This window comes from Rhinatrema bivittatum, chromosome 8 (genome assembly GCF_901001135.1).
Source record: "Rhinatrema bivittatum chromosome 8, aRhiBiv1.1, whole genome shotgun sequence".
NCBI classification, from domain to species: domain Eukaryota; kingdom Metazoa; phylum Chordata; class Amphibia; order Gymnophiona; family Rhinatrematidae; genus Rhinatrema; species Rhinatrema bivittatum.
Window position 1 is genome coordinate 239144350 of NC_042622.1, and position 26641 is coordinate 239170990.

Genomic DNA, 26641 nt, shown 5'->3' on the forward strand with positions numbered 1-26641 from the left:
AAGGAACGAAGTGCAAGATATAGAGAGTCCTCTGATATATGCCTTAAAGCAGTCCCAGACCACCACAGGGGTCAGGGGTTCTGAAGAAGTCATTGATGACTTGGGCTGTATCTTGTGTATAGGAAAAATAAGTCAATATAGAATCATTAACTCTCCAAAACCGCCTACCAGCATTATCTCCCCTCATGGTGAGTCCAGACTAATAGGAGCATGATCGATCCATGTAATGATCCCAACCTCGGGATTTTGGATATAATGAAAAAGTGATTTGGCCACCAGAATATAGTCTATTCGGGAATAGGAGTCATGAGATTTGGAATAGTTAGCTATAGGATCGAGAGTGGGGATACTGTAGCCTCCAGGGGTCTACGAGCTGCAGATTAGTCATAAGGTCCCTAATGGCCCTGCTGTGGAGTTTAGCAGTCTGTACATGTTCCTTGGAGGTGTTTAATTGATGGGAAAGCACTACATTAAAGTCACCCCCAATATTAGCCGACCCACTCTGTTGTAGCAGATTTTGATAGAGGGCCTGAGCTCTGTTGGGTGCATAGACGTTTACTATTGTATAGAGGGACCCATTGGCTTTAATACAAAGTAGGATATATCTGCCTTTGGGATCTAAAAGACAACGTACATTCAAATATAAAAGTTTGCAGAAACAGTATCCCAACTCCTGTATATTTGGGTAATTTATTATTGGGCATGAAATATTGTCTGTTATATTTAGGTGATCTCATCAGGTATTCATACCTCTTGGATAAGTGGGTCTCTTGAAGGATCACTGTCTTGGGAGATCTTAAATCCAGTTCCCAAAAAAGGAGTCTCCGCTTCTGCGGTGAATTTAACCCCTTTATGTTTAGGGACATAATACATATTTTAGCCATTCATATTAGTTTTTGGAAATGTCAAAAACAGAGGCTCGCCCCTTGCAGATCGGAAGGTGGGCAATTCCCCATCGTGAGACCACGACACAATGCGCCATTTCACCAGTAGGTAACAAACCCAGTGCAATGTAGGACTCATGATGTGAAATGAGTGAGGAAGGAATAGGTAACTCCTGTTGCATTTTCTCACTGATTTGACCGTCTGCGGTCAAATCAGTGAGAAAACCAATAAACAGCACGAAATGTAATTTGTCCCCTGTGAACAGTTTTTTACCTGCCTTACCTCCCTGCAAGCTATACACTCTCCTAATCTGGAGGGTGTTATAGTCATAAATGGGGATGAGGGCCCTCCCATCGCCGATATGGCAAATACTTATAACAAAAAGGTAAGGATCATAAAAACATTATACAAAGAAAAGGAATAACCTCCTATAGAATATGGTTGTGTGCTGCAGGTGTCCTTTTAAGTTCCAGAGAACAAAATTTCTGCCTGTTCATATAAAAATGAAGCCGGATTGGATTGAGATGCTCACAGCTCTCCGCAGATGTAGGTTCATGTGGTGGCTTGGCTGGTTTGAGATCCACCTGAGTGCCTCCGCAATCGACTATTTCTTTTTCCAACCCTCTGCCATGCAGGGGTAGGGAAGCCTGCCGAAGATGCTGTGGATGAGCTGGCCTGCGGCAAGGTGGTAGTAAAACCTCGTGGTTGCAGTATAGGGAGGTCCTCAGCCAGCGTGTGAATTCTGTGGGATACTCCTTCCAAGGAAAAGGAGAGTCCATAGGGGTGTAGCCAGCGGTACTTAATGCTTTCCTTTCTGAGGAAAGCTGTAACATCCCGAAGCGAATAGCGATACTGAAGTATGGCTTGCTTTATTTATTAGCTTTTATATACAGACATTCGTTAGAGTACATCACATCGGTTCACATTATAACTAGTGTGATAGCATGACAGGGGTGACATACTATTTTACATTGTAACCTTAAACCTTAATGGATCAACATAGAACAAAGAGTAAGCATATAAATTAGGCATAGGAAGTTGAGGGAGTCAGAAAATGAACTGGGTTAGGGGGGCTTCTTAACAAATAAACTAAGATACAATATATACAAAAAACTAAGATATATATATACAGGTGGCATGAGACGGAATAGAATACACAGTGTGGCGTGTAAACGATATATATCTTGTGATTAGGGAGTCTTAAGGGAGGTATGGGGGGGAGGGTGGGGGGTTGGCTGTGTGTTGGTAGGCTTTGTGGAATAGCCGTGTCTTTAATTGTTTTTTAAACGATTGGGTGGAGGGTTCCAGTCTGAGTTGGGAGGGTAGTTTGTTCCAGAGGGTGGGGCCAGCTACTGAGAAGGTACCTTGTCTGGTGGAGGTAAGGCGGGCTAGTTTTGTGTGGGGGATAGCAAGCAGGCCTGTGTTTTGGAACCGCAGGTTTCTCTGGCAATCGTGGGGTTGGGGAGGGTCAATAGACCAGTTGTTTTTTCCAGTGTAGATGGTTTTGTGAAGGAGGGTGAGGATTTTGTATTGTGACCTGTGCGTTTTGGGAGCCAGTGGAGTTTTTTTAGGATGGGGGTGATGTGTGATGAGCGATTGGTGTTTGTGAGAGATCTGGCTGCTGTGTTTTGCAGCAATTGTAGAGGTTTTGTGGTGGAGGCAGGTAGTCCGAGGAAGAGGGAGTTACAATAGTCGAGCTTGGAGAGGATGAGCGACTGTAGTACTGTGCAGTAATCATGGTGGAATATTTATTTATATTTATTTAACATTTTTCTATACCGTCGTTTGGTGGGAACCGTCACAACGGTTTACATTAAGGCACATAAAATGAGGCTAATGTATCTTAAGTTACATAGGTGCCATTTTAGGGTCGGTAACATAGTTTGTAAATGATATAAATTGGTAAGTGTAATGAGTCATTTCCAATTCACATTTTAACAGTTTAGGTTACTAGATTACCTTTATCATAGTAATTTCACCCTTTTGCTGAGTTTTAAAAGAATGAAACTTAATCTGATTAAAAATTACACACATTGATTTTGGTTATGTGTTTGTTCAATTGTTTGTACCTGCTTTCCCTTGAGTACTATTCTCCTTTCTCTTTTTGGTAAGCTAGTTTAAAAAGCCAGGTTTTTAGATTTTTTCTGAAGGTTTTGTTGTTGCTTTGTAGTCTCAACTCTGTGGGCATGGTGTTCCAAAGTATGGGTCCTGCCAAGGATAGAGCTCTTTCTCTTACTTGTGTGAGTCTAGCTGTTTTGACTGATGGAATAATGAGGAGTGCTTTGTTGGCAGATCTCAGGTTCCTATTTGGGACGTGTACACGAAGGGCTGTGTTTAGCCAGTCTGCTTTTTCATTGTGTATTAATTTATGTATGGTGCATAGTGCTTTGTACTGAATTCTTTGTTCAATGGGTAGCCAGTGTAATTCTGCTAGGGTTTCTGTGATGTGGTCTCTTGCTTTTGCCGGTTAAAATTCTAGCAGCTGTGTTTTGTAATATCTGTAGTGGTCTTAGTGACGTGTATGGTAGGCCTAGCATAAGGGCGTTACAGTAATCGGGACTAGCAAAGATAAGCGCTTGGAGTACTGATCGGAAGTTGGCGTTGTTAGAAGAGGTTTGAGTCTTTTGAGGACTTGGAGTTTGTAAAAGCCTTCTTTGATGGTTAGGTTGATGTTTTTTCATGTTGAGTTCGGAGTCGAGGGTGATACTGAGATCTCTGACTTCATTGGTAAGGAGGGGGGGATAGGTTGACTGGCGGTGAAGTCTTGCAAGGTTTTTATGGAGGGTTTGTTTGCAATGTGTAGGATTTCTGTTTTTTTGTGATTGAGGGTGAGCAATAGCTGGGCGAGGAGGTTCTTTATTTGGATGGAGAGGGAATCCCAGTATGCGATGGTGTCTGAAATGCTTACTTTGATGGGGAGAAGGATCTGGACGTCGTCTGCGTAGATGTAGAATGAGAGGTCCAGGCTGGAGAGGAGTTTGCAGAGGGAGAGCATATATATATATTGAACAGGGTAGAGGAGAGGGGATGATCCTTGAGGTACTCCTTGTGGGAGTCGGAATTGGTCTGATTCGCAGTTCTTGAGGTAAACTTTGGGATCTGTTGGCTAGGTAGGATTGAAACCATTTGGTATTTTCAATTAGTCCAATCTCCGTTAGTCGTGTGATTAGTATTTCATGGTTTACGGTGTCGAAGGCGGCAGAGATGTCGAATGATGAGAAGGTAGGAGTGGCCAGCGTCGATGCCTCATAGAGCTGTGTCTGTTAGCGATAGGAGGAGTGTCTCAGTGCTGAGCGATTTTCTGAAGCCATGCTGGGTGGAGTACAGGATGCTTTGGTTTTCTAGGTGTTCGGAGAGTTGGAGATTCACATGCTTCTCGATGCTCTTGGATATGAATGAGAGATTTGAGATGGGTCTGTAGTTGGAGAGATCGGTGGGGTTGAGGTGTGTGGTTTTTTTAGAATGGGTTTGATTATGGCACATTTCAGGGCTTCTGGGAAGATGCCTTGTTTGAGTGAGGTATTTATTATGTCAGCAATGGGTTTGGCGATAATCTCAGGGATGAGTTTGAGAGTCTTGACTGGGATGGAGTCGATGGGGTGCAATGCAGGGTTGATTTTCTGTATGATTTTCTTGACTTCGGTGGAGGCAATGAGTTCGAAATTGGACCAAGTGGGTAGTGCTTCGTTTGGTAGGGTCGGTGTTTCTTCTTTTGTGTGGGGGTTGGGAGTTATGAGTTTGGTGACTTTATCGGAGAAGAAGCGGGAGAGTTCCTGGCAGGTCTTTGCGTTGTTGTCTGTGGTTGGAGCAACGAGGTTGGGTTGCGTTAGTTTGGAGACTGTCAAAAAGGGCTATGGGGTTGTGCATATGTTGATGGATTTTCTTTCCGTAGAACTCTCGCTTGGCTTTGTTGGTGTCTGTTCTGTAGATGTGGAGTAAGGTTCTGTAACTGTCGAGGTGGGGAGGAGAGGGATGTCTTCATGTTTTTTCAGCTTGTCGGAGGAGTCTTTTAGTGTGTTTCAGTTCTGGGGTGAACCAAGGAGTTTTGTAGGAGTTGTTGTTGATTGCTTTGTAGATGATGGGGCATTTGCTTTTGGCGATTTCTGCGTTGATGTTCAGCCAGGAGTTGATGGCTGTGTTTGGATCGTTGAGGTCTAAGGTGGTGAAGGGCGCTGGGGAGAGCTTCGGTGAGGTCATCGCTGGAGCAAGGTTTGTGGAAATTGATGTATTTTTTGGAGTTATTGTGAGGGGGAGGGGTTTTGATATGTAGGGTGGTCGGACCAAGGGATGCTGTTGGTGGTGGGTGGGTTGTTGGAAGTTGAGATTTTATTGTTGATGAATATCAGGTCGAGGGTGTGACCTGATTTTTGTGTAGGGGAGTGGATGATTTGCTTGAAGTTCATTGCGGTCATGGTGTTGAGGAGGAGTTTGCATTGGGGAGGGAGTGGGGAGCTGTCCATGTGGAGGTTGACGTCTCCTAATACTATGGCTGGTAGATCCATGTTGATTTGTGAGGAAATGGTTTCGATGAGGGGGGAAAGGTTTTGATCTAGGCATTTGGGAGGGGCGTATAGTAGGAGGATTTGGAGATTTTTGGATTTGAAGAGGCCAATTTCTAGTGGGGGGGGGGGTGTTGATGGGGATGTATGTGAGGTTGAGCTTTTTAAGAGCTATTAGAAGGCCACCCCCTTTTTTTTTTTTTTTTTTTTAAGGTCTGGGTAGGGAGAAGATGTTGTATGTTGCTTGGGGGAGTTGATTGATTAGGGCTGTGTCTGATTTTTTTGAGCCATGTTTCAGTGATGCAGAAGATGTCAGGGTGGGTATCTGTTATGAGGTCATGTAGGATGGGGACTTTTTTGGAGATGGATTGCGCGTTGATGAGTAGCAGAGAGAGTATTGAGAGTGCCGTGAGAGGGGTGTTGAGGGTGGTGGGGATTGGGGTGAGGCGTCTTGAGTGGGGGGGAATGTGATGTCTAATGTATGGGGGTCAGTTGCAGTAGAGAAGGGGTACTTTGGGGTAGGTATGCATGGTGGTGCTGGGTGAAGGGGGGATGTTGTGGGGGGAGGTGGATTGAGGGCGTTGGTTCTGTGTGCTGTGGGCGTCCCTGGATGTTGATCTGGGAGTGATGGAGGGCTGAGTGGGGGTATTGGATGAGAGGTGGGGGGGATGGGGGCCAGGGGTTATGAAGGGAGAGTGTCCGTTAAGGTGGTAGTGGGCTGGGGGATGTGATCTTGGTGTGCACAAAGGGGCGAGCAAAGGGGCAGGCTCCTTTGTCGCGCTCCTTTGTGCATGCAACGCCTGCGGAGGCTGCAGATTTAAAGGGCTCTCCGGCCGTCGCGGCGATGAAGTCACTGTCGCATGATTGACGTTAGGTTGTCTCGAGGTGGGTTGCGGGAGAAGCCGGGAGGTGGCGTGGCAGGCGTGCCGGTCCGGTACCTTTCGTTGGGCGGGCTTCGGGCCTGGTTGCTGTGTCGGTCGGGCCTGGCTCCGGGTCGGTCGCAGGCTTTGGGCCTGGTCGTGGGTCCTGGAGTTCCGGCCGCTCCTGACCGCAGCGGGTCAGTGCCGGCAGCACGGAGCGCGGTGTTGGCGGTTGGGTCGGCGTGGCAAGAGAGCGACGCCCGAGGAGGCCGCAGATTTAAAGGGCTCTCCGGCCGTCGCGGCGATGACGTCACTGTCGCGTGATTGATGTCGGGTCATCTTGAGGTGGGCCGCAGGAGAAGCCGGGAGGAGGCGTGGCAGGCGTGCCTGTCGGGTACCTCTTGTTGCGCGGGCTTCAGACCTGGTTGCCAGGTCCGGTTGCGGGTCCTGGAGTTCTGGCCGCTCCTGACCCCAGCAGGTCAGCGCCTGCAGCTCGGAGCGCGGTGTTGGCGGTCGGGTCGGCGTGGCAAGAGGAATGTTGAATGACTATAAATCTTGAGATTTGAGATAAATCAGCATATGTAGAGATGTCCTGAACTTCTCACCGCCATGCGTTTTGGGCTTTAGCTGCCTGCAACACCTACTCCTTTATTGAATAGTCGTGAAGCAGGCCACGATGTCATGCCCCTTATTTGGGAGGGGGGCATGGAGAGCCCTATGAGCTCTATCAAATTTAATATCCAGCAATAAAAGTCCCCTGCTGCATGAGAAAGGAGAAGGTGGTTACAAAATTTTTTTTAGAACTTCAGTGAAATTTTCATTGGCAGCATTTTCCACAGAGCCACAAAAGCGCAGGTTACTGTGCCTAGCTCTGTTTTCCAGGTCAGCGATTTTAGCCTTTAGTTGCTGAGTGTCTGCTTGGAGCTCCTTGCAGGATAATAGTGGCCTGTTTGAGCGTCTCAGCCTGGCTGTCTAACCTGGTATCCAGCTCTCGTTTATCCTGTGGTCCATCGTGGACATTTCGTCCTTTAGCTCCTCCATGTGAGTTATCATCTCTTGGCGGTAGGTTTTCTTTTTTAATTTATAATTTTATTAAGTTGAAAAAGAAACAAGCAAAGAGGATATACATAACACTTCTGTGTCACGGAACATAGTCATTCAACATTTTCAACTGGTTGTTTCATCACCCTTACTCCCCCTCAAGACCCTCGATACCCCCCTGCCATGAGCTCACCAATAACAATACAAGAATATCGCAACTCAGAATATGCAACTGGGTAGAATAGAGTTGCAAAATGGACCCCCAAAAATATAAGAAATCATCGCTCTATAACGAAGCATATCTATGAAACAACTGTGTTTGCCCAGTCCATGAATGGTGTCCAAGTCTCCCTGAAAAGTGCTGTGGATTTGCGTAATTCTGCGGTAATCGCCGCAGAATTACACAAATTCCAGCAGAAGTATTGCACTTTTTGTTGAATGTGCTTGAGGGAAGGAGTGGTTATTAGGCGGTAGGTTTTAATGTCGGCCCGGAGGCTCGCGAAGCACTCGCGGAATTCGGCCCATGTGGAATGCTTGGAGGGCGCCTGGTTAGAGTGATCGGTCGGGTCGACCTCTGTATATGCAAGCGGTGAAAGCTGGTCGGCGCCATCTTGCGCATTGCCCATGCTTACCTCTTGCTCCTCTGTCTCAGACAAGTCCGCCTTTATTATAAGAGAAATGCTGGAAATCAACTTTTTTTTTTTTTTTTTTGCGGTTATGGCGATTCTTAAGTGAGCACCTAGACTCATTGATGAATTTTAGGAGGATTCTGTGCTGATTGAATTTCAGGCGTCTATCCCCATCCATGACATCACTTCCCACCCATGTTTTATTTTAACACAGCATTCCTCTTCATCCAGTCAGGTCATTCCATATGAACTGGTTATTCATGCCAACCAGCAGATGGAGACGGGATCAATAGGCTTGTTGATGTCGCCCCTTTACTATATATCACTGTCTCAGCAGGTGGTGCATTCTCTCTCCCGCAGATGGTGGATGTGCATACTGTACTGTGGACTCAGGCCTTGCTAGAGTGGACTAGGACAGAGGCTTCTTAAGTGACAGCTTAATGTCTCTCCCTCAGATAAGCCAGTAGCAGTCTGTCTGAAGTGAGAGGGAGCTCCAGAGGTTGACAGTAAGGTGTTTGCTCCATCTGTTGAGCTGGCAGAAAGGCTTCCAGGAGGGCAAGGTAGCTTGTCTTGTCAAATTCTGCATAGAGACCTTATCTTTCTGACCGACCACCCCCATCCCCACCAGGCGCTGAGTCTGCCCCTTCTTTGTGGATCACTTTTCCTTTAAGCCTTTTTTGTTCTGTGTCAGGGGAACAATAAATTCAAAAGAAAATAAAAAGGTCACCAGGATCTCCAGTGCAGGAACTTTGTGTGCATTCTCCAGAAAGTCAGGGACTAGCATTGTTGACCATAGCAGCACTGGGGGAGCATCTGGAGACTAGGAGGGGTAAAAGATTGGTGGCTATTTTTGGTGTGTAAGCAAATGTAGGAGATGCATGGATAGGTCAAGATGATACTGGTCAACCTGTGCAGGAGGAAGTGGGCCTTGTACACAATCTGTTCCCCCCCCCCCTTCCCCCCCCGATTTGTGCAGCCAGGAGATACTTTGCACTTATGCAAGGAGTATGCTGCGGCCTGGGAGAGAGTCTTGCTCTTGGATTTTGTTTCAGCAGGGGGCACCAGGTTAGCAGCTCAGGTGGAGGGTCCCTCTCCATGGGTCAGAGGTTTGGCAGCCATGTCAGGGTAGCAGAGTACTGATGAATACTTGGACTGCCTTCATTATCCCTACAGTGAACTGGGGAACAGATGGCTTTGCTCCTTCATTTGATGTCAGCGCCCCTTGCCTCTGGGATAGATGTCTTCTACTCCTGGATGGAGGTTTATAAGGGCCCACAGGTCTTCTGAATGGGCCAGGGGGCTTCGCGGGTCGGATCCTGTTCCTGTGAATTCCATGCAGCCCCGGGTAAAGAAATGTTCCTGGAAGGAAATGGAGGATCCACCGGGAGGGGGGGGGGGGGATTCCAGAGGTTTTTCTGCAGGTGATGATGAGGATGCCGAGGAAGATGTTTCCCTTGAAGGGGAAGCCCATACGTCAATGCTGTGGCTCTTCCATAGGGTTGATATGCTGCCCCTGATCTCGCAGTCTCTCTTTATGTTGCAGCTGGATGAGGAGACCGGAGAGGTGGCTAAGGTGTCAAAAGGAGATCCCATCATGGTTAGTTTGAGGAAGGCATCTTGTGTTTTTTCCCCTTCATGAAGCACTGCAGGATTTGATTGGCCTGTAATGGGGCACTCCTTAGGCTAATTTCAAAGGGGACAATCCCTAGCAGGCATTTATTTATACATTGGACCGTCAGGTGAAGGAGCAGTTTCATTTTCCTTGAGTGAATGCCCTGATTTGCTCAGTGACTTAAGAAAATCATTCTGGTGGAGAGGGATGTTGCTCTTAAGATTGAAGCAATGCTAAGTCAAGCTTTTGAGGTGGTTGCCATAAATCTTCAGATCACAGCATGCTGTTGTATTGTGGTGCACTTGAGGCTTCGGCTGGTGCAGGAGGCGCAAGAGAAGTTGGGGGAAGATTTCCTATCTTTGGAGCCAGCGGTGGCCTTTTTGCCTTTTTGGAAGATGCTGGATATGATCTGGCCTGCTCTACTGCTAAAGGGGTAGCCTGGAAGTTTGGGTGATTTGATTGCCACTTCTTGACTTCGTGCCCCGCCTGCTTGGGCAAGAGGTAAGAGTTATGTCCGTTGTCACAGAGGTGGTGTACATAAATTATCAGGGTGGACTTTGCAATCAGGAGGTCTCCTTGGAGATGGATCATCTTCTACTTTGGACCAAACAGCATCTACAGGCCTTGTTGGTGCCTCACATAGCGGGCATGAATAATATGTAGGCAGATTTAGTGGACCCAGGAGACAGGTGGTCTGTCATCTGAGGCCTTCAACTTCATAGTCGCCAAATGGGGTCTTCCGTTTCTGACTTGATGGCGACTGCTGGAAATGCCAAAGTGTGATGATTTTTCAGTTGCAGAAGAGATCTGCAGTCATCTGGAATTCATGCTCTACTGCAGGATTAGCCAAGGGAGATCTTGTATGTGTTTCTTCTGTGGCCCATGAGAGGCATGTTGCTTCAGAGGATTGCGAGGTTTCCTGGTCTAATGGTTCTGATAGCCTCAGATTGGCTGCAAAGGCTGTGGTATGCAGATCTGTGGCCTCTATATGGCTGTCCTCTTCAACTCCTGACTCATATATTTGATTTGCTAGGGTTTGTTGTTTCACTAAGATCTGGATCGATTCTGTCTTATGGTCTGGCCCTTGAAAGGGTGCATTTGGTGAAAGGTTATTTAGCAGTGGTAGTGAGCATTCTATTGAGAGTGGTGACGTTTTCCACATCCATAGGTTATGTGCATGTTTGGAGGGTTTTTTTGAAGATTTGTGTTTTGGTCATAATGACCTCCATACCACTGATTTTTGGATTTTCTGCAGGAGGGCCTTTCTAAAAGGTTGGACCTTAATAATTTTGAGGATACAGGTGGCGGCACTCTTTTTATAGAGGCTGTCATCTCACCCGGATGTGTGCTGTTCTTGAGGAGTGTTAACCATATTTGACCTGCTCTTTGTATTCCAGTTCTTCGTTGGGATCTTAATGTGGTCTTGTCTTTTTTTTATAGGAGAGCAGTTTTCTCCTCTCAAGGGCATTTCCTTGCGGTTATTACCTTGAAAACAGCATTTCTCATTGCTGTTCATTGAGGATATCTGAGTTACAGGCGCTCTCTTGCAGAAAAACCCTTCCTGACAATTACTCAGGATAAGGTACAGCTTTGTTCCATTCCTTCCTTTCTTCCAAAGGTGGTGTCGAACATTCACCTAAATCAGTTTTTCTTGTCCTCGTTGGATAAATAGGGGAAGACTGAGGATTATGCGATTTTTCTGTCCATTGGATGTACGATGTCTTTTGTGGTATCTCAAGTTGACTGAGTTCTGGAGATCAGTTCATTTTGTGTTGTATGGTGTCATGAAGAAGGGAAAGGTGGTCTCTAGGGGTACAGGGATGTGGTTACAATGGTATATGTGGTCTTGGGGATTCCTCTGCCAAAGCAAATTCGGGCTCACTCAACAAAGGCACAAGTTACCTCTGAGATTTATAAAGTGGCAATATGGTCTTCCTTGTATATGTTCTCCAGGGTCTGGATATCCAAGTTAGGAAGGAATCCTCTCTTGCCTCAGCAGTGTTGCAAGGGGCTGGGGCAGCATTCCACCCTGAGAGGAGTAGTTTTGGTTCATCCCATTCATATGGACTGGCCTGACTGGATGAAGAGGAAGATGAAATTTACTTCTTACCTGATCATTTCCTTTCCTCTAGAACAGTCGAGCCAATTCGACTCCTCCTAATGCTCTTTTGTGGCTATTGTCTGTTTTAAGCCCTTTTAGAATTGGGGATTGAAGGCATCTTGCAGACGTTTCAAGCCTGAAATTCATTTTCTGTTGAGTGTGTATAACTCTTGACTTTTGTTCTATAATTCTGCTGTTTTCGCTTCTTTGCACTTCTAGAAGTTTAAAAAAAAATTTAAAGGAAAGTTGAACTCTAGAGTAATGAACAGTATGTTTTCACGTTGTCCACAATTAGCTTTTACAGAAATAATAGTCTGGTAGCAACAGAGAAGTATATAAAAGGGTGACATCAGCAAGACTATTGCTCTGTCTCCACCTGCTGGTTGGTATGGATAACCTATTCATATGGACTAGCCAGACTGTTCTGGAGGAAAAGAAATGATCAGGTAGGAAGTAATTTCACCATGGTCAGTTTTAGATATGTGCAGTATCAACCAAGACATCAAGTCTCAGCTGTATGTGCAGGATATGCTGGTTTGCACAATTCAATTAAAGCTATGTAAGATTAGCTGAAAGCAAAACTCCGAGCCTGAGTTCTAAAGGCTGCTTTTTATTTATTGACCCAAACTCTCAAAGCTGCCAGTGGGGTTTATTTGTGTTCAGAAGGAGTTTCAAGCTAGGGTGGAAACAATAAATAAGATGAATATGAATTCCTATTCTGGGTTTATGCAAGTTTTGCTAAAGGTTCTAATGCATGCAGGAGTCATTGACTGCATATGCTGTCTGGTACGGTAACTCAAGCCTTTATGTTATAGAGATGCTCACTTCATGAAAAACAGAAGTGAAGGTTTGAGGCTTTGTCGAGGAAATGCTGTGTGTGCAAGTCCCACGCTGACCTGCAGTTGGGTGTGGTCAGTGTGGCTGAGTCCTTCCTGGGATGATTATCTCACAAGCCTCCAGCACACGTGGTGGGTTTCTGTAAATGTGGCTGACGAGCCAGCCCTTTGCTTGGGGAAATCGTCCAGTTGAGGCCTGCGAAAAGTTGTTATCCTGTCGCTGCCACCTTCCTTTTCTTGGTGAGGGGCAGTTCTTATCATCCAGTTTGTGGGTCGAGACTCTTAATCTTCTTGCTAGTGAAAAGAGCGCTCTGCAGCAGACCAGGACTCTTTCACAAAAGAACACTTTCATTTTTATCTTATGCAGCTGGATGTATTTTAGTAGAAATTGGGTTTATTTTTCATACATGTAACAACGGGCACACAGCAATACAGAATAATTGTAGATTTCCACACATTGTCACAGCAACAATTGCACATACCAAACATAAACAATAGTTTCCCTCTCCCCCCCCCCCCCCCAAAAAAGCTAACCTCGGAGATGTATTTCCTATGCGGAAGCAGAACAAGTTAAATCTCTCGAAGGGGTTTTCCATTAGCAGGGTAGCAAGGAGGTATTTCCTGCTTGATTCAGACCTGAGAGGAGTTCTGCTTTCAGGTTCACCCTCTCTGAAGAAACACTTCAGCGGGCAGGATGGGGATCGAGGTCAGATAATGTTGCTGCCAAATAAGGGCAAGTGGCTTTGTAGCAAAGGAAGTCCTCTGTTGGACCCCAATTAAGTAGATTGAAGTTGAGGATTAGCAGGACAAATTGCTTCTTAAATGAAACATCTGTCACATGAGTAGGGATTTTCATTTTCATTTTTTATTTTATTTTTACTGGAGTTTATTAGTATCGGTAGAAAAAATAACTTTCGTTTCCATTGATTTTTCTTCCACTTTTGTTCATTATAATAAACACTGATAAATTCCCAGGGAAAATAAATTAAAAACTGAAACGAAGTTCCGTGGATATGAGTGACTTCCAGAAATGTTAACATGAGAGAGAGTTTGCTTTCTCCTCCCATCCTTTCCTCTGAGCATGGCCAGAATCCGACACCATGGCCCTAGCCGTTATCTTGGTGTCTTTTAACCAAGCAGAAGGATAATATAGAGAGAGGTCCTTTCTGTCCATATGTGAAGTTTTTACTACTAGATGAATGATATAAATCATTGTCCTGCCTCAGATCAGTCCAGACGCCTGGGTTTTGCATCTCTGCCAGCAGATGGAGACAGAGAAAGTTTCACTGACACTGCTACATAACCTAGTGTGCCATTTGTAGTCCCTCAGTATTTCTGTATCTCCAGCAGATGGTAGTGTTAGTGCCTGCCTTGCTGTTTACGGCATTTGTGATGTCCGTTCATTGCAGAGGTGATCGCCAGATGCCCTATCTGAAGTCAGTGAGACGGTGTGTGGCCCCGGACCACCTGGCAATGGCGTGTGGCAAGACTTTTGCTGTTCTTGTGGGAAATCGAGGTCTCATCTTAATTGTGCCAGCATGTGCTCTGTTTGTATTTCGGGTGGGAAGGCACTTTGGACGTGCCCAGTGCTGCTTCTACGCCTGATGAAGCCTCATGGGTGTCCGATTCTGCCGTGGAGGCTTTCCCTATCAGTGCGGGAAGGTGGCCATAATGAATTTTTTAACAAGGTCTGCAGCGGAGGCAGGGTGATCCCTAGCTCAGTTGTCGTCGGTTATTACCAGCCCCAGGGAGGAGCGAGGAGGCTCTGATTCTGAGGATTTCCCCCGGATTAGGATTCTGATGGATCACAAGCATTTTCTGAGGATTTTGTTTTGTTCATGCATAAGGCATATTTAGCAAGGAGGGCAGCAGGGGATATGCACTTTGTCCCATTCTTGGTCAACTGTTGGTCCTCGGCCAATGAAAAGACCTGTGCAGGCAAAAATAAAGCAGTCATCATGCATTTGACGTATTTTGAGTCTTTCCTCTCATGTAGAAAGTGCCAAGGGAGATACTTAGGATTCTGTTTCTGTGGTGGGGGATTCCCCTGGAGTAGACATGGCACCTGAAGGGACAAACTCAGGCAGGGAACCAGAGAAGGTTCTGGTAGCCAAAGAGGATGACTCCAAAGTGGTGCACCTTTTTCGCAGCAAGGAGCTTTGTCCCTTGATTCCATATATACTGAAGGAGCTGGCAATCCAAGGTTTCGCAAGAGGAGTCTGACCTGGAACAGGCGGATCCTGTGAATGGATTACGGGTTCCAGCGAGAACCTTTCTCTTTCATATGTTAGTGAAGAAATTAGTAGTTCGAGAGTGGGACACTTCGGAGACCAGCTTAAAAGTTGGCAGTGCAATGGTGAAGCTTTCTGTTGCCAGAGATGTAACTTTTGGCTCTTCTAAGGTCGATGCTTCGGTGTCAGCAGTAACCAAGAAGACCACCATTCCGGTAGCAGGGTCTGCTGCTTTAAGAGATGTGCAGTTTAGAAGGTAATGTGGCGGTTGAAGTCTGGGCTGGGTGATGAATCTGGCAAAGAGCCATCTCGTTTTCTGTCAGATCTAGAGTATCTGGGGGCTTGGTTCGACATGGAGGGAAGAGTGTTTCTCACAGAAGAGAGGATGCTGACCCTGCAGGGTAAGATTTGATACCTGTTAGGACTTTCATGCCCAAGGTCTAGGACTATTTGCAAGCTTTGGGCTCTTTGGCATCAGCATTGGAGCTAGTGCCTTGGGTATTTGAATATATGCAGCCTCTTCAGAAGGCTCTTCTCTCCCGGTGGAATCCATAATCAGAGGAAGGCAGAGAGAGTTTTTCATGGTGGCTTATTTGTGCCAATCTGGAGCATGGTGTGGAGTTTGGAAGTTCCAGATTGGATGATACACAACACCGATGTCAGCCTTTCAGGCTAGGGAGGGGTGTGTCAGGATTGGTTGGCACAGGGCTAGTGGTCAAAGAAAGAACTTCATGATCTATCAATTGGTTAGAGATGATAGTGGTACATTACACTTTGCTTGCCTTTCTGCCACAGTTACACATCTGTCTGGGTGGGTTCTATCGGACAGTGCAACAATTGTGAAATACATCAATCGGCAGGGAGAAACGAAAAGTCAGGCGGTGGCTCAGGAGGCCCAGGAGTTGGTTCTCTGGCAGAACAGTAGAGCAGCTAGCAGTGTCTCACATTGCCAGAGTGGAAAATGTTCAGGTGGATTTTTGCAGTCCCGGGAAGTGGGATGCGTCTCATTCACAGGAAATGAGGGTAACCCAATATGGACTTAATAGTGACCAGACGCAACGCCAAGGTGTCTTGTTTTTACAGCCACTGGAGAGAACATGTTGCAGAAGGAATCTATGCTCTAATTCTATCATGGCTTGAGGCATTCTTCTTTGTCTTTCCTTCATGGCCACTGGTGGGCAAGGTTTTACGGTGGATAAGACACATCCAGGTAATGTAATTCTGGTGGCTCTAGAGTGGCCACATCGTCCATGGTTTGCAGATCTGGTCAACATGGCCATCTGTTGAATCTTCTCTACCAAGGCTCAGTATTTTCAGATCAGACAGCTCACTTCTTTCTCATGGCCTGGCTTTTGAGAGGAGATGGCTGAGACAGAGGGGATATTCTGAAGAAGTTAAATTATTGCAGGCTAGGCGACCTTCCACATCCTTAGTGTATGTGAGGATTTGGAGTATCTTTGACTCCTGGTGTACAGTTAACTGGGTGCAGCCTATTCAGTCTACAGTGTCATATTTTGGGTTTTCTGCAGGAGGGATTGGTCAAACGTCTGGCCTTTTACTCTGAGTGCAGGTAGCGGCCTTGGACTGTCTCTGGGGTAAGGTCAGGGATATCCTTTGTCAGCACATCCAGATGTAATATGTTTTCTTCGGGAAGCAAATAATTTGTGTCCTCCAGTGAGAAAGATCTGTTCCTCTTGGAATCTTAATCTGGTGCTTAGAGAAATGTGTGAGTCTCTGTTTGAACCACTGATGAAGACTTAACTATTAAGGTGGTTTTTCTTGTGGCTTTTAGCCAGGAGAATCTTGGAGCTCCAGGCTTTGTCATGTCGAACTAATTTTCTTCCGATTTCAGAGTCTGGAGTATTGTTATGCCCAGTGCCTTCCTTCTGCCAAAGGTTGTTTTGGCGTTCCATCTTAGTCAAACTGTGGAACTTCCAGCCTTTCCGGATTTTGATTCCTCCAAACCTCACTTGAGAGATCTTAAACTTTGGATGTAAGGCAGACTTTGAGGTATCTGAAGGTTATTAGTGATTTTCAGAGAATGGATCACCTCTTTGTACCGTGGAGTTGTCCGAAGAAGGGGTGTAAGGCTTCGAAGGCTACAATTGCACATTGGCTAAAGGAGGCGATTGGCTCGACTTATATTTCTAAGGGTCGTCCTGTACCTGAAAGAGTAAGGTCTCACTCGACTGGTTCTCAGGTGTCTCTGCAGGAAATTTGCAGGGTGGCAACTTTGGAAATTGTTGCACACTTTCACCAGGCATTATCACTTGAATGTTAGGGCTCTGGCTTCCATGTGCTTTGGTGAGAGTTTTCTATGAGCGGGACTCTCAAGGTCCCACTCTGTTTAGGGTAACTTAGGTATAGCCTAGGAGTCTGGATTGATCTGGGATATCGACAGGAAAGGAGAAATGGTTCTTACCTGATAATTTTCATTCCTGGAATACCACCGATCAGTCCAGAGACCCGCCCATTGAAGAGAAGAGTCCATCACTTGTACTGATGGTTTGTATATAAAGCAGATTTATTGAGAGTTTCAATACTGTTTTTTACATTATTTTTGGGAACAAATTTCCATTTTGTGGCTACTTCACCTTCCTGCTTGTGGGAGTTTGGATTCAAGGTTCTTAGTGTTGGTGCAATTGGTGTCATCTTGGCTTGCGTATAGGTCAATACTGAGGGACTACAGGTGGCACTCTAGGTTATGTAGCAGTGTCAGTGAAATGTTCTCTGTCTCCATCTGCTGGCAGGGATGCGAAACCCAGGAGTCTGGACTGATCTGTGGTATTCCAGGAACAAAAATTAGCAGGTCAGATTCAATTTTCCCATCTCCCAGTTTGCTTACCATTCTGTTCAGATATATCGAGCCTTGACCTCTGGTGAGAGTGAGGATCCCATTCAGTGATCCAGTGGCATTACATTAGATGTGAATCGGTTATTTACTCTTTCGGATAGTAGAAGGACTAAGGGGCACTCCATGAAGTTAGCATGGGGCACATTTAGAACTAATCGGCGAAAGTTCTTTTTTACTCAACGCACAATTAAACTCTGGAATTTGTTGCCAGAGGATGTGGTTAGTGCAGTTAGTATAGCTGTGTTTAAAAAAGGATTGGATAAGTTATTGGAGGAGAAGTCCATTACCTGCTATTAAGTTCACTTAGAGAATAGCCACTGCCATTAGCAATGGTAACATGGAATAGACTTAGTTTTTGGGTACTTGCCAGGTTCTTATGGCCTGGATTGGCCACTGTTGGAAACAGGATGCTGGGCTTGATGGACCCTTGGTCTGACCCAGTATGGCATTTTCTTGTGTTCTTATGACCCCAGAAAGGCAATACTGTGCTTACTGGATTCATATCTTGGTTCTTTTTCCTGGCCATGTAGGATGGAGGATCTCTAGACCAGGTGTTGAAGGAAGCCCGAAGGATCCCTGAAGAGATCTTGGGTAAAGTCAGCATTGCTGTAAGTACTGAAGTCTCGTTTCCTCTAAACTTTTTATTTATTCATTTATTTTTTTAAACTTAAGGCAAGATCATTAACCAAATGCCAGTTTGTTTTTAAACAAGGCAAATAAGCTATTCCATCCTTTATTGGCTGTATATCTGATAAGATTTGCAAGAATTTTATGTATTCAGGTAGGACTGTAGGCTGCCTGGCTGAAAGGTGCTCTCCATAATCGTGGTGAGTTCTCCTTGCTGCTCACCTGGACAGTGTTTATCAAAGTGATTGATTTACATAGGTACATCCACTGAAAATTCCTCTCCCTTGATGCTTTGAACAGCGCATGTATTCAGCCACATTGAGAGGTGATGTCCCCAGCGATGCCTTTAGATTGGAATATGTGTAGATTGCATTTTTAAATGTATGCGTTATAATTTTCCAGCAAAATTCTACCTGCAGAAAAAGCAGCTGCAAGTGACCGTGTGTACTTTGTACCCTTGGCATTGTTCAAAGCGAAAGTCCTTAAAGATTGATGCAAAGATCCTGGGTAAAAAGTACAAGTGGGTTTTGCATTAATTCAATCAATTTGAATATTGCACCCTTAGACTCTATACAGAACCCTTTCAAGGTGACACCCAGCCCTGCTGTCAGCCCTTTCCCTAATTCTCTCTCATTCGCAGTGCTTTTTTGCTGCAGGTTCTGCGGGGTTTGGCGTATTTAAGAGAGAAGCACCAGATTATGCACAGAGGTAACTTGAGTGCCTTTTCCTGCCCTTAGTGCTATTGGGGTCCAATGCTGCTCCCATCTTCTCCAGCCCCTGCCTCATCTCCTAGCTTTTTTTTTCCCCCTTTTCTCTGCAGATGTGAAACCATCCAACATCCTGGTGAACTCCCGAGGGGAGATCAAGCTGTGCGACTTTGGAGTCAGTGGGCAGCTCATCGACTCCATGGCCAACTCCTTTGTGGGCACCCGCTCCTACATGTCTGTATGTCACCATATCCTTCTTTAGCTTGCTTCACATCCTTCATTGTCACTAGCTTTTCAAACAGTACATTCATATTTACTGATGGCTGTTCAGCAACCTGCTGATCAGAAGGGGGTGGGGGTGTTAGCATGCATGCTGTTTGCTTATTCATCATGAGTTCATGATGACAAAATTAAGTATAGTGCATGTAGAGACCAGTTCCCTGTGTGTCTCAAATACCTATTAAAGAAAATGGTTCTTGTAGGGATTGAGGGATGTGCACCAGCACTCATTATCGCTTATGTTTTTTGGATGCAAAATTGTGAATTGTGATCAAAGGAAAATTAGTTTCTTACCTGATAATTTTCGTTCCTGTAGTACCAAGGATCAGTCCAGGACACCTGGGTTGTGACTCCGCACCAGTAGATGGAGACAGACTAAAACTTGTGGGCGGAGCATATATGCCCCTGTGCCAGTCACAGCCCCTCAGTCATACGTAATGTCAAAGTAGAAAAGCCATAAGGCAACCATAGCTAACCATACAAACTTGCTATTTAAACGGAAAAAAATTCCAACACCCCTACAGGAACCAGACTCTCCAACCGGGAGAACGAATAAACAAGGGGTCAGCGCACTGAAAACAATAATGAGCGGACTCTCCGTTACTATAGCGCAGCACTGTGGGCGGGATCCTGGACTGATCCTTGGTACTACAGGAACGAAAATTATCAGGTAAGAAACTAATTTTCCTTTCCCTGTACGTACCAGGATCAGTCCAGGACACCTGGGATGTACCAGAGCTAACTTACCAAGGGTGGGAAGCAGAGAGTCCCGCTCGGAGTACCCTCTCTCCAAAACCCCCAGCTTCAGGAGCTTGAACATCCAACCGGTAATGTTTAATGAAGGTATGCAACGACTTCCAGGTAGCCGCCCTGCAAATCTCGAGGCGACACCTGAGTAGATTCCGCCCAAGACGCAGCGTGAGACCGCGTCGAATGAGCCCGAAGACCCACCGGCGGCGATTTTCCGCACAGAATGTACGCGGAACCAATGGCTTCCTTGAGCCAACGGGCAATGGTTGTGCGGGACGCCGCAGAACCTTTCTTTGGGCCCGAAGTCAACACAAACAGATGATCCGTCACCCGAAACGGGTTGGTAACCTCAAGATAGCGAAGAAGGGACCTCCGCACATCTAGCTTTCTCAAGTCTCTCGTTTTCGGGTCCGAAGACTCCCCAACCGCGAAAGCGGGGAGTTCAATCGATTGATTCAAATGGAAAGCCGACACGACCTTAGGAAGAAAGGAAGGAACCGTCCGCAAGGAAACCCCGGAATCGGAGATGCGCAAGAAGGGCTCCCTACAGGACAATGCCTGTAATTCCGAAACACGACGGGCCGACGCAATCGCCTCCAGGAATACAGTTTTTAACGTGAGATCCTTGAGCGTAGAACGTTTCAGGGGCTCAAACGGCGCGGAACATAAGGCAGAGAGCACCCAGTTGAGGTTCCAAGACGGGCAAGGGAGGCGCAAAGGAGGACGGAGGTGTTTAGCCCCCCGAAGAAAACGGGAGATATCCGGGTGAAGAGCCAGAGAGACTCCCCGGACCTTACCTCGCAAACACCCAAGCGCCGCCACTTGAACCCGAAGGGAATTGCACACTAAGCCTTTGGCGAGCCCCGCCTGGAGAAACGCCAAAATATCGGAAATAGAAGCGGAAGTGGGATCCAGACCCCGCTCCACGCACCATTCCTCAAAGACGACCCAGACCCGAACATAAGCTAGGGATGTAGACTGCTTTCTGGATCTCAGCAACGTAGCAACGACCGCATCAGAGTAGCCTTTTCTTTTCAAGCGATACCTCTCAAAAGCCATGCCGCGAGACAGAAGTGATCCGCATCCTCCAAACAGACGGGGCCCTGCCGAAGAAGCCCCGCGAACCCCTGAAGTCGAAGGGGTGCAGCCACCGACAACTGGACTAAGTCCGCAAACCAGGGACGGCGCGGCCACTCCGGCGCCACCATGATCACGTTGGACGGGTGCAATTCTATGCGCCGCAGAATCTTGCCAATCATGGGCCACGGTGGGAACACATACAGAAGCACTCCCGCCGGCCAGGGAAGCACCAACGCATCGACTCCCTCTGCGCCCCTTTCGCGACGTCGACTGTAAAATCTCGGAGCCTTTGCGTTGTGCCACATGGCCATCAGATCCATGTGGGGCGTTCCCCAAGTCTTGCAGATGAAGAGAAACGCCTCGTCCGCCAGCTCCCACTCTCCGGGATCCAGGCGGTGACGGCTGAGAAAATCCGCCTGTACGTTGTCGACTCCTGCGATGTGGGACGCAGCGAGATGGCTGAGATGCCGCTCTGCCCAGAGCATCAAGAGCCGCGCCTCCTCCGCCACTAGAGGACTTCTTGTCCCGCCCTGGCGATTGATGTAAGCCACGGTGGTAGCGTTGTCCGACAATACCCGGACCGCCCGTCCGCGTACTAGGGGTAGAAAGGCATGCAGCGCCAGAAGGACTGCTCTGGTCTCCAGCCGGTTGATAGACCACCGGGTCTGCGACTCTGACCACAGACCCTGAACCGACTTCCCTTGGCCCACTGCCCCCCAGCCGGAAAGACTGGCATCCGTGGACACCACCGTCCAGTCGGGCACCATAAGGGACACGCCACAGGAGAGATGTGTGGAATCCAGCCACCAGCTCAGGCTGGATCGCGCCTTCCCCTCGAGAGGTAGAGGTAGATAGAACTCCTCTGAAAACTGGTTTCCAGCAGGAAAGCAATGAGGACTGCAGCGGCCGTAGATGAGCGAACGCCCAAGGGACTAACGCCAGCGTGGATGCCATAGATCCCAGAACCGTCAGGTAATCGCAGACTCGTGGCTGGTGTAGCGACAGAAGACGTAGTACCTGAGACTGCAGTTTGCATATTCGTTCCTGAGAGAGAATCACCTTGCCTCGTTTCGTGTCGAAAAGGGCTCCAAGATACTCCAAGGACTGAGAAGGTTCGAGATGACTCTTGTTGTAGTTGACCACCCAGCCCAGGGACTGCAAGAGCTGTAACACCCTGGCCACCGCCTGCCGACACAGACTCTGAGACTTCGCCCGGATCAGCCAATCGTCGAGGTAAGGGTGAACCAGCAGGCCTTCCCGTCGCAACTGCGCCGCTACGACCACCATCACTTTCGTGAATGTCCGAGGCGCTGTCGCCAGGCCGAACGGGAGCGCCCGGAACTGGAAGTGCCTGCCCAGAATGCAAAACCGCAGGAACTGCTGATACGCTGGATGGATGCCCACATGAAGGTTTGCTTCTGTGAGATCTAGGGACGCCAGGAATTCGCCGGGGCGCACTGACGCGATCACGGAACGAATGGTTTCCATCTTGAAATGAGGGACCCGAAGAAATCTGTTGACTCCCTTCAGATCCAGAATGGGGCGGAAAGAGCCGTCTTTCTTGGGGACTATGAAGTAAATGGAGTAACGGCCCTTGCCGTACTGATCGGCCAGAACCGGAGAGATGGCTCCCAAGCTTTCTAGTCTTTGGATGGTGTCTAGCACCGCCGCCTTCTTCTTGGGATCCTTGCAGGGTGAGACCAGAAATTTGTCCGCTGGGATGCGAGCAAAATCTAACTCGTAGCCGTGTCTTATCACGTCGAGGACCCACTGATCCGACGTCATGCTGGCCCATTCCTCGAGGAAGAAGGAGAGACGCGCCCCCACGTTTGGAACAACGTGCCGAGGACGCGAGGAGGGATGGGCCGGCCGAACTTCATTGTGAAGGCTTGGACCCCGCACCAGACGGAGCCCCTCCTTGCCGGCCAAAACGTTTGCCCCGAAAGGACTGCTGCCACTGAACGTTCCGCGAGGAGGACGGTCTATATGTGGGTCCAGAGGATCTTTGCGGTCTGGACTTCCTGGGCCCCCGGAACCGGGCTCTTCCTGAGAAGGAAGATCGCGGCCGGGCCCTAACCTCCGGCAGCTTAAACGCTCGATTCTCACCCAGGGAAACCATCAAATCGTCTAACTCCTTGCCGAATAGCAATTTCCCCTTAAATGGCAATGCCCCGAGGTGAGCCTTGGAAGAGCCATCCGCTGCCCAGTTGCGCAGCCAAAGAAGACGCCACGCCGACACCGCTGCCACCATGGAGCGAGCTGAGGTGCGCAAAAGATCATGGAGAGCATCAGCCCCATAGGCAATGGCCGCCTCCAACCTGTCTGCTTGAGAAGCCTCCTCTGCAGAGAGATCCGCATTCGCCTGAAGGACTTGAGCCCAGCGCAGACTAGCCCGCATAGCAAAATTCATGCAAATGGCGGCCCGCACTCCTAGGGCAGAAACCTCGAAAATCTTTTTGAGTTGAACCTCCAACTTCCGGTCTTGAATATCCCGGAGGGCTGTTGCTCCCGTGACCGGGATGGTAGACCTCTTCGTGACAGCGGACACCGCCGAATCCACCTTTGGAAGCCGGAGGAGCTCCAGCGCGTCCTCCGGCAAAGGGTAAAGCTTGTCCGTGGCTTTGCTGACCTTCAGACCCAACTCCTGAGTATCCCATTCCTTGAAGAGGATATCCGTGGCCGAAAAATGAAAAGGAAAAGCGACCGCCGGCCCTGTGAGCCCGAGCAGAACGGGATCCATATTTGCCTCCTGGCGGACCACCACCGGAGGGGCTTCAATCCCCAACTCCTGGAGAATGGCCGGGATAAGCGGCGACAGTTCCTCCCTACGGAACAAACGCACCACCTTGGGGTCATCCCCGTCGACGGCCTGTGCTCCTTTCCCTGTACTGGGCTGCGCGGAGCCATCTGACGCTGCCGTCCCGGCCCGGGCTCCTCAGAGGCCTCCGTGTCCGCCCCGGCGGATTCTTCGGACTCCGAGTCCTGCGGCACCCCTCGCGGAAGCCGCTTGCTCCGGTCCGCGCCCTGGGCGACCTTCGCCGCCCTCCTGGCCGGCTTCTTCTTCGGCGGGGACCGGTGGACCCGCGCGCGCGAGGCGTCCCCCCGGCTGTGCTTACTTCGCCTATATCGGAGCACCTTGCGCAGCAAAAGCACCAAAACCTCTGAGAACTCGCCTGAATCCGAGGAATCGTTTTCCGAAGTCCCCCGGGACCGGGGCCCCTCCGAGGGGCCCTCCCCCGCCGCACCCCGCTGCGGGGATAGCTCAGGGGGCAAGACCGAGGCCCCCCACCGTCTCGCGCGAGACTACCCGGCCGGTGGACAAGATGGCCGCCACTCCCGCAGAAATCGGGAAAGGATCAGAAGGCCTGTCAGGGGCTCCCCCCACCTGCGACGGCGATCGTGCCACCCGGGAACGGGCCCCCCGAGGTGCCCCCGATGATCCCTCGTCTCCCAGGACGCAGTCCGAGTAAAGGCCGTCCCGGGAGAGACGCGCGCGCGCCGAGCCGCAGGCCCTGCACTGCGAGCCGCGCGGCATGGCTGAAACCGCGGGAAAGAAAAGTACGCGCCGAAAAACAATGAGGGATGCTGAAAAAAATTAGAAAATCACCGCGGCAGAAAACGGCAACCTCCCCCCTGCCGACGATGCCCCCCCCTTGAGTGGAACGGAGCGCAACGCCAGGAAACGGAGAGCCGACAGAAAATAAAAATAAAACACTTTTTTTTTTTTTTTTTAACAGAAAAAAACGCTGTCCCTGGTACTTAAAAGCCCTATGTCCTGCAGGGGTGAGTGAACCGGGCTCCCCGGTGTCACCCCTGACGCTGCTACTAGACCAGCCGGGTCCTCGACCCTAGCAGCGGCCTCAACCTGGGGAGGGTAGTCCCCTCAGGACCTCTCAACTCCCCAGGGAGGCAGGGCAACCGGGACTAAACTAAACAATTAAACAAACCTCAATTTGCAGAAAAAAAACCCAAATAGGCCTAATAGAAAATAAAAGCCAAAAGCGAACCTGACTAACCACACAGAATCAGGCCCGACAGGGCTGTGACCAGACCTGCACCACCTACTGGAGACAGAGTAAGACTGAGGGGCTGTGACTGGCACAGGGGCATATATGCTCCGCCCACAAGTTTTAGTCTGTCTCCATCTACTGGTGCGGAGTCACAACCCAGGTGTCCTGGACTGATCCTGGTACGTACAGGGAACTGGGTTTGAGAAACTCTGCCTCCCCCACACCCTGCCAGCAGCAATTAGTGCTGGTGAGAATATCAGATTAATTAAAAGCCCGGCCCCCCCCCCCCCCCTTCTCACAGCTGAGCATACCAGTAATGGCTAAGCAATAACTTTTAGGTTCAAGGTAGCTTATGTAAAAGCTGTCTATTGCTGCTGCTTGAAGCATCCATATTGTTCCAACTACACCAGAGTAGTGATTGATATCGTTATGACCTCATTTCCCACAGCAGGGCAGGACATACTGACATTGGAGCTTTGCTGCCCTAGCACAGTAGGGTTGCTGTTAGCAGCAGGGAGCTCTCTTGTGAATCCATGCACTTGGGTGGAGAACTTGTTGTCCAGATAGGGACAGGGAAAATTCGAGAGCTGGGATGAGATGACATCTCAGCTTCTGTAGGAATAAAGGCCCAGAGCGTGGGGTGTGGGGCCTGTAGGATCAGCAAAGCAGTGAAAAAAAGTCATCACAGTGGAAAGAGTTTGGGCTGATTTCCATTATGGGACAGTACTGCACTCACAGCATCCTTGTTTGAAAGATTCTTCCTGTGTTCTTGTACACTTTTATTATGTCATGAGCAAATTTGTTTGTCTCAAAAAAAAAAAAAAAAAATGCAAAAGTCTGTTCCAGTTCCACGCCGTTGTTTAGATCTGTATTGTATTGTTGATGAGATCTCTCAACCACAGACTCTACTGCACTGTTTGAGGATAGCAATTTAACTGCAATCTGCCTGTGTTCATTCTTTCAGCCGGAGCGCTTACAAGGTACACATTACTCTGTTCAGTCCGATATCTGGAGTATGGGTTTATCCCTGGTGGAGCTCTCGATCGGCAGGTATCCCATACCCCCACCAGATGCCAAGGAGCTGGAAGCGATATTTGGCCGTCCTGTGGTGGATGGGGCAGAGGGAGAACCTCACAGTATCTCACCACGGCCAAGACCCCCAGGACGCCCTATCAGTGGTAAGATCCTGAAGTGCTGTTCTCATAGTGACACCTGCTGGCCAGGCAGGCGAACAGCTCAGACTTTGCAAACACAATCGGCCGATTCTGAAAAGTGCGCTCGACAGAGTGCACTGTTTGACACGCGATTGGCAATGTGTTTTCGACATACGTTTATTACCCCTTATACTGTAAGGGGTTTAGCGCGTCAAACGCACCGCCAAACCCCCCTAGAAACTAATAGCACTCATCACTTGCATGTTGATAAGGCTATTAGTTAGTCACTCGGTATACTGAAAGTAAAATGTGTGGCCAGTCCACACATTTTATGCTCAGAAATTAACGCCTGCCCAAAAATGTAAAAAAATTTTTAAAAATGTGCCGTCCGGTTAGGAGAACAGAGGCTCAATTTTAACGGCATCTGTTTTCCTAACCGAGCAGGTTCGGAAAACAGACGCTCGTAAAATTGAGTGCGGGTTTCCT

At 48.3% G+C, this 26641-nt stretch overlaps 1 protein-coding gene across 1 annotated transcript in view; it reads left to right on the forward strand.

Moving 5' to 3' along the window:
• Positions 1-26641, forward strand: part of MAP2K2 (mitogen-activated protein kinase kinase 2) — a 60581-nt gene that overhangs the window by 22234 nt on the left and 11706 nt on the right. The window contains exons 4-7 of the mRNA XM_029614252.1: positions 18079-18156; positions 18832-18883; positions 18996-19120; positions 25966-26179. Of these exons, the coding sequence (XP_029470112.1) occupies positions 18079-18156; positions 18832-18883; positions 18996-19120; positions 25966-26179 (469 nt within the window). The remainder of the gene's footprint in view (positions 1-18078; positions 18157-18831; positions 18884-18995; positions 19121-25965; positions 26180-26641) is intronic.